This window comes from Oryx dammah, unplaced genomic scaffold (genome assembly GCF_014754425.2).
Source record: "Oryx dammah isolate SB20612 unplaced genomic scaffold, SCBI_Odam_1.1 HiC_scaffold_13, whole genome shotgun sequence".
Lineage (NCBI taxonomy): Eukaryota > Metazoa > Chordata > Mammalia > Artiodactyla > Bovidae > Oryx > Oryx dammah.
The window spans coordinates 14,466,174-14,474,706 of record NW_024070197.1 but is presented as its reverse complement, the minus strand read 5'-3'; the positions used below and the strand labels follow the sequence as shown (position 1 = coordinate 14,474,706).

At 46.1% G+C, this 8,533-nt stretch overlaps 1 protein-coding gene across 1 annotated transcript; it reads left to right on the top strand.

Annotated features, from left to right (window-relative positions):
- The first annotated feature begins 2,282 nt into the window (after positions 1 to 2,282).
- Positions 2,283 to 4,872, top strand: CXCL17 (C-X-C motif chemokine ligand 17). The gene is given in 3 exon segments (XM_040254084.1): positions 2,283 to 2,307; positions 3,560 to 3,703; positions 4,760 to 4,872. Coding segments are annotated over 3 exon segments (282 nt in total).
- The last annotated feature ends 3,661 nt before the right edge of the window (positions 4,873 to 8,533 follow it).

Sequence of the window (8,533 nt, the reverse complement as noted above, 5' to 3'; positions counted from 1 at the left end):
AAAGATATCTAGAAAAATAAAACTGTTCTTAACTTTGGACCCAGTAATTCCACTTGTGTTCCCTAAGACAGAAATCCAACATGTGGAAAACAGTTACAAAGAAATTTATCAATATCTAAAGATAAAACAATCTAAATATTCAGCAATGAGAGAGCAGTTGGGTAATCTGAAGTGCATATACTTGCGAGTGTTATGTAGTCATTTAAAATGTCTGTTTTAGGGACTTCCCTAGTGGTCCAGTGGCTAACACTCCACAATCCCAATGCAGAGGGCTGGGATTCCATCCCTGGTCAGAGAACTAGATCCCACATGCTGCAACTAAGAGTTTGTAAATAAAAAAAGATCCCACGTGCCACAATGAAGATCAAAGATCCCACTGTGCTGAAACGAAGACCAACCAGTGAAGCCAAATGAAAAAAAATTTTTTTATTTTAGAAAGTCTGTTATCAATGTTGTAAGACAACACAGGAACAAGCTTACAAAGTGAATAAAAAGGAAAATGTTCACATAGTGTGGCTATCACATTTTTTATATTTAAAAAATAAAAAAATAAAAATAAAAAATCATACACACACTAAAATTCCAATGGTTGGCAAGAGTAAAGATTTTTATTTGGACTTTACAAATTTTCTCTAATATAGTTACATCGTGTTAAAAATGAAAAACTCCTCAGTGAAAGGATTCCACTCATGATCTCCAAGATTACCTCTGACTAATATTCTGCGGGTTGTCTCTGGAACCAGAAGTAGAGGTCAGGCGAGAGTAAAATATTAGAAAAGTTTAGATGGCAGGGGTCATGCCTGTTGAAATTAACACCACTCAAAACAGCACATGAAAACACTTGGAAACCAGCACTTGGAGAAATGATGTAACTGTGTGGCAGAAAGGGCACGAGTCTGGGAAACAGAGCTGGACTGAACCAGAGGCTACTCTAAGGGCCCTCTCTGGACAACATGTCCATCTGCTTATCAGACATTTACCACGCACCTACCGTGTGTCAGCAGCCATGTAGCTGAGTGACTATTGAGTCATTGGTTCAGCATCTAGTGAGGGAGAAAGATTTTTAGTTTGCTAGACTTGTCCATAACAAAATACCACAGACCGTCAGGCTTAAAACAACAACTTATTTCCTCACAATTCTGAAGACTGGAAAGCTCAAGATCAAAGTGTCAGCAGCTTTGGTTTCTTCCAAGGACGCTCTCCTTGGCTTACAGATAGCCAACTCCTTGCTGCTTCCTCGCTGGTCGTTCATCTGTGCATGGACATGCCTGGTGTCTCTTCGTGTGCCCAAATCTCTTCTTCTTATAAGAACTCCAGTCAGATTGGAATAGAGCCCACCATAAGGGTCTCATTTTAACTTAATCATCTCTTTAAAAGGCCCTATCCTCAAATACAGACTTTCTGAGTTATTAAGGGTTATGGCTTCAGTGAATTTTAGGGGGACAGAATTCAATACATGACACATTTCAAACAACAAACTTTAAGTGTAATTGTACAATGATAGTTGTTTAGTTGCAAAGTGGAGTCCAGCTCTTTACGACCCCATGGACTGTGACATACCAGGCTTCCCTGTCCTTCACTATTTCCCAGGGTTTGCTCAAATTTATGTCCACTGAGGGAGAAGGCAATGGCACCCCACTCCAGTACTCTTGCCTGGAAAATCCCATGGATGGAGGAGCCTGGTAGGCTGCAGTCCATGAGGTCGCTGAGAGTCGGACACGACTGAGTAACTTCACTTTGACTTTTCACTTGCATGCACTGGAGAAGGAAATGGCAACCCACTCCAGTATTCTTGCCTGGAGAATCGCAGGGACGGAGGAGCCTGGTGGGCTGCTGTGTATGGGGTCGCACAGAGTCGGACACGACTGAAGCGACTTAGCAGCAGCAGCAGCAGCATGTCCATTGAGTTGGTGATGCTATCTAACCATCTCATCCTCTGCCTTCATCTTCTCCTAATCATCTTCTTTTGCCTTCGATCTTTCCTAGCATCAGGGTTTTTTCCAATGAGTTGGCTCTTTGCATCAGGTGGCCAAAGTACTGGAGCTTCAGCTTCAGCTACCATATTCAAAGATAGTAGAAAACCATGGGAAAGTATAATTCAGTCTGGCAGGAAATATGAACAACTCCTGTACAGAGGAAGCATCATCTGGACCCAATTGCAGCTCCAGAATACCTATAAAACATCACCTTGGTTGTCATAAAAAATATTTTAGGTCTTACAAGATGGGCATTTAAGAGAGCATCAGGTGATAAGACAGACTTGAATAGAAACAAAAAGAGGAATGGATTTGTTCCAGAGGAACAAAGGTAAATACCAACTTCTAACAGTTGAACTGGGACTATGGATTCAAATAAAACAAAACATGGAGGTCAGGTGAAGTTCCTGACTGGTTAATGGAATAATCTACTCCTTGCTCTCATTCCTTAAGTCTTCAGGATTTTAAAGTATGTAGGAGGGAATCTTAATAGGGGGAGAATGTAAGGTCTTGATTAACCTCTATTTTTCCATCCAGAAATCATTCTTTCTCCCCCTACTTCTAGGTAAGCTTTTCTCTAAGACAGATTTTAAACTTCAATCCCTTATCCATTTAAAATACTCTTCACTTGGGTGTGAAGAAAATGGTACCCTCCTACACTGTTGGTGGGAATGTTTATTGGTACAGCCACAGTGGAAAACAGTACGGAGTTTCCTCAAAAAACTAAAAATAGAGTTGCCATATGATCTAGCAATCCCACTCCTGGGCATATATCTGGACAAAACTAGAATTTAAAAAGATACATGTGCTATTTATAATAGCCAGGACATGGAAGCAACCTAAATGCCCTTCCACAGATGAATGGATAAAGAAGATGTGGTACATATATACAAAGGAATATTACTCACCCATTAAAAAGAAATGAAATCATGCCATTTGCAGCAACATGGGTGGACCCACAGACTGTCATTTACTAAGTGAAGTAAGTCATAAAGAGAAAGACAAATACCATATGATATCACTTATATCCAATGACACAAGTGAATTTATTTACAAAACAGAAACAGGCTCACAGACATAGAAAGCAAACTTATGGTTACCAAAGGGAAAAGGGGGTGGGGGAGGGATAAATTAGGAGTTGGGGATTAGAAGACATAAACCATTATATATAAAACAGACAAACAAAAATGTGCTACAGTATAGCACAGGGACCTGTTAGATTCAATAACCTGTAATACATCATAATGGAAAAGAATACAAAAAAGAATATATTTGTGTGTGTGTATGTATAAAGCTGTATCACTTTGCTGTAGGCCGGAAATTAACACAACACTGTAAATGAACTATACAATTTAAAAACTAAAATAGAGAATTTCCTGGCAGTCCAGGGGCTAGGACTCTGCACTTTCACTGCCAAGGGCCTGGGTTCAATTCCAGATTGGGGAACTACGATCCTACAAGCCAGATGTTATGGCTTAAATAAATAAGATACATATAAAATACTCCTCTCTTGAAGTACCCTAGATCCCTGAGTAAAAAGGAAAAGCAATGGAGCTGCACTGACCCAGAGGCACAGTGATCAGGAACCAAGTCTCTTGGCGCCTTCCCTTTCCAGTGCCTGGAAGTGACCAGTTTCCTTCCTACAGGGGTTGCCAGAGGCCAGAGGGACCAACGCCAGGCTTCTGGGAGGTGGCTCCAAGAAGGAGGCCAAGAATGTGAGTGCCGAGGTCAGTAACACAATATTGACAACGAGAGTGCACCATCGAGATCCCCACTTGCTCCCCTGAATCGCTCTGAGAGCAAAGCAGATATTACCTGAGCTGCCCTCGCCCCCTGCCCTCTCCCCTAGCCCGCCACTCATTTCTTCCTGAGTCTCATGTAAGAGCCAGACTCCTCCAGGGTCCAGGGGAGCTGGCTGAAGGTCTGGCTGGCCCCCTCTCCCTTACCCTTTTCCCTAACAACCCAGGGCTGCCTTCCAAGAGGTTCCTGGACCCCATCCTCAGCCTAATTTTACTCACAGGCAAGACTGAAACAGAGAGGAAAAATGGCTTAGTTTGAAGTAAAGCAGCCACTAAAAGGCAGACACCAGGTCTTTTTTTTTTTTTTTGGCTGCAGCAGGTCTTAGTTGCAGCACACGGGATCTTCATTGTGTCATGTGGGAACTTTCATTTTGGCAAATGGACTCTCTAGTTGTGGCATACCGGCTCCAGAGCAGGTGGGCTTCAGTAGTTGCAGCGTGGGTTTAGTTGCTCTGCAACATGCGGGGTCTTAGTTCCCCAAGCAGGGATCAGACTGAGTCCCCTGCCTTGCAAGGAGGATTCTTATCCACTGGACCACAAGGGAAGTCCCAAACTATACACATAAGTTTTATGGATTTCTATAGATATATAACATAGCGTAATAAGATTGGTTAAAGGCACAGAGCAAAACAGGCTTCCCAGGTGGCTCCAGAAGTAGAGCCTGCCTGCCAATGCAGGAGACATGAGATCCGGGTTCATCCCTGGGACGGGAAGACCCCCTGGAGGAGGGCATGGCAACCCACTCCAGTATTCTTGCCTGGAGAATCCCATGGACAGGGAAGCCTGGCAGGGCTGCAAAGAACAATATGTATAGCACAAGCTCATTTAAGTAAACTATTATGTTTACATACAAAAAGGTATGGAGAACAAACTATTCTGTATAAAATAAATAAGCTTTTACTTTAACTTTTCCACTAGATAAGTCTTACTTTTAACATTTTAAAAGCTGTCATTAAAATTAAATTCTAAAAATGTTAAAAGCAGTCTCTCCCTTTTCTTTTCACCAAAGACACCACAGGAAGCCAACCAAGCCCTCCAGAGCCTGACAGCGATTTCTCAGACAATGTCAGTTGGCAAGCTTTGCTCTGCCTTTATAGGCACTCTGAGACCCCACCCTCCCAGTGAAACATTCTCAGTTAACAAGGCCGTGAGCGCGCCTAGAAGATGCTCTTCTTCCACCTCAGGTTACCCACCACAGTCCCTAGTCCCTAAAACATTCTAGTATTCTCAAAAAACAAAAGCAAAACATTATTGCCAGAATTACTGTGCCCTCTAATGCCTTCTCCTAATACTCTTTTCCTGTGCCCTCTACAGACCCAGGCTTAAGTTTACTTACCTGAAAGAAACCAAGAAAGCCAAGTTTCCTAGCTGGCATCACCTGACCTTAAATAGAACCAGACAAGTAGCCAATTAATATATTTAAATATAATTGGCACAGTGGTAAAGAATCCGCCTACCACCGCAGGAGACACAAGAGATGTGAGTTTGATCCCTGAGACGGGAAGATCCCCTGGAGGAGGAAATGGCAACCCCGCTCCAGTATTCTTGCCTAGAAAATTCCATGGACAGAGGAGTCTGGAGGGTTACAGTCCTTGGGGTCGCAAAGAGTCAGACATGACTGAGAACATACACAATAGATCAGAATTATTTCTTTCAAAGAGGCCTGGAAATTCACATTCAATCCAGCGAACCCATTTTACTCTGTAAATTCCAAACTTAATCCAGATTCTACACACACCTCTCCCCAGTATCATCCTTAATCTCTCTCCCCTACCCAATATTTTATTTCTTTATTCATTTGAGAAGCCTTTCTAAGGTAAAAGCTAGGGAGAGCAAAGAAAGAAGTTAAAGTAATAAGTAAGACATTGTCTTAGCAAAGATAATGTAGATTAAAAAAAAAAAACCTGTCAGTTTCCTAGCACATAAAATGCCTCCAGTATTTATGATTATCATCATCATCATTAATGGTCAAGTGACCCTGTAAGTTTGCAATCTACTACAGAAGATGTATATACAAAAGCAGAGTTGAAGGCTAGAGAGATGGTGTGGAAAATCTCAAATGCCACTGAAAAGGGCTTAAAGTGAAAAAATGAGAGGGCATATTTTTTTGTAACATGGGGATAAAATTATCAGAATGAAAATATAAGGAAATAAAAATGGATTTGGAAGAATGAGTTAAAAGGAAAATGTTAAAACAGTATAGATCCTAGGAATTCCCTGGATATCCAGTGGTTAGGACTTGGCACTTTCACTGCTAGGGTCCAGGTTCAATCCCTGGTCAGGGAACAAAGATCCTGCAAACCACTGTGGCCAAAAAGAAAAAAAACAGTGTGGATCCTGCTTCCCCCTCTGACCATTTCTTCAAATATCAGAAGGGGAGAAAAGAAACACTCAGCCAGAGGCTGGCTTCTGTCATTCAGATGAAAGAGAAAACTAAATTAGGATGCTGGTCTTATGAGAATAAGCATTTTAATGGACTGGTGAGTTGGGTGGGGTCCTATTTATGACACAACAGGGCAAGCCCCTGCCGTCTAATAGGATGGTATGCTGGGCACACAGCCTCCTCCTGTTCCTAGGCCCGCCTCTCAAAAGCAGGAGGCACAGAAGCACATTACTGGGCTCAGGAGTAGAGAGGCCACTTGCCAACTGCCTTAAAAAGGAAGAGCAGAGATGCCAGGATGGAGTGGAACCCACAGGCAGGTGCCATCATGAGCAATCAGTGAAGGAGGCCCAGATCTGTGACAAAGCAAAGCCCAGAAGGATGAAGCCTGGGAGATCAACAGTTCCCTTCAGGGAACTCACAACAGTGGAGCCAGACTCTAAGTTAGTTTCTAGGCCTGACTGGGAACCTGAGCCACCCCAGATACCTATCACCCAGCCAGTAACTGAGCCAGAAAAGACACCCACAGCTCAGCCAGCATCTAAGGCTCAGCAGGGACCCGATCTACCACAGAACCTCACTGCACAGCAAAGACCCCTTGCCCAACAGGAAACTGAAGGCCAGCAGGAACCTCCAGCACAACAAAAATCCACTCTGCACCAGGAATTTCGTGCCCCACAGGCCTCTGCCCTGCAGCCATCACCTCCCATCCAAAGGGTGCCCTTTAGTAAACAGGAAGCTGCCTCACAGCACAGACCTGAGCCAGGAAAAGAATCTAGAACTCAACAGAACCCAGAACTGAGAGAGGGATCCAGAGCCCAGTGGCAACCTGAACCCCAAAATGAACCACCTGCCCAGACTAAACCGATGTCCCAAGAGAGACAGCAACAGTCAGACCTTGCGGCTCAGGGAGTCAAATCCGGAGAGGAATCTTTGGCTGAGTGGCAATTTCTATCAAAACCAAAAGAAACATCCGAACAGCCATCGACCTCAGAATGGAAGACATTTCTTGAGTGGGTCACAGATTCAGACAAAAAACCAGATGTGGGGTTCACATTAGACATTGATTCACCAGCCACCCTGGGTAGGATGGCAGCCCCTGGAAAGAAGCTGGCCTTTGAAGACCAACCTGGTTACGAAATGATGTCAGGATTCGGTGGGATGCCAACACCCAGAAAGAAAATCAGCAGCCAGAATCGCAGACAATACCAGTACACAGGTGAGTTGAGCTTGGAGGAAGGGAGAGGGGGAGGGGCTCCAGGGATGGCCACTGATTCAGTCAAGAAGAATTGAGACCTGCCAGAAGGTCCGGTGAGCTCAGGTCATCGTCCAGCAGTCCAGACACAGAGCCAGAGCCCCCTGTGATGGAGAAGGGAGCCGAGGCCTGGAAGAGAGGGAGCCTGTAGGACTGGGCAGTAGGGGCTGCCGGCGCGCCAGGATCCCCAGCCAGCCTTGGATTCCTTGCCCTGTTCCAGGCCACCTCCCCGCAGGAACACGGGGCAATCAAACAGAAACTAAGAAAAGCTGTGGGTGGGGGCGGGTGCTCATCCCTCCGGCCCAGAACTCTGAGCACCGCTGAGGGCAGGCGCCTCGCTGACCTTACCCTCGGCGGGTTGCCACGCAGGCAAAGGCCCTTCAGCTCTCCGGCGTGTCCAGTAGGCTGGAAGACACTCGTCCCCAGGGAGTCCCGGTCCCGCTGGGCCCATGGCCTCGTAGGGTGTGATCTCAGGAAGCAGGAGGCTCAGGAGAGGCGCTTGGGCTCCGCCAAATCCCAGGCCAGGTCTGGGCTGTGCGCAGGGAGGGAGACTCGGGGGGCGGTGTGGGCAGGTCGTGGGCATGAGACTCCGCTGGACACAGCACCCGTGCCCCCTTCTCCTCCTCCTCCGAAGCCAACGATGGTGGGTGCCCCCGGGGAGCAGGCTCGGCCCTGAACTCCTCTGGGGCTCAGAAGCCCTGCTCTGCAGGAGAACGGCCGCAAGTTCTCTCCAGGGAACATGTGGTGACACAACCAGAGGGGGAGAAAACAATGCAGCCCCAAACCAGGAGCTGAAGGCGCTGCGAAGCCGTTAGTCCGAAGGCTGGTAAATGGGGGTCTCAGCCCAGGGGCCTGTATCTCCTGGAAGCGCTGGGTCGTCTCTCTCAGGACTGAGGTGGAGAGGGTCATGGTGCCTCTCAGTGAGAGGGCTCGTCGTGTGTTTCAGAAGGGTGGGGAGGAGAGACGGGACGGTATTTCTGGGGTTTCTCTGGGCCTCCCGAATCCTGTCACAAGGTATGCCCTTATCACAGCTCTGCCACAACCAAAGCCTCTCCACCCCACCCCACCCCCCTGCCAGAGTGTGTGCGCATGCGCGAGCCTCGAGTCGCCGCTGTTTCCCGCC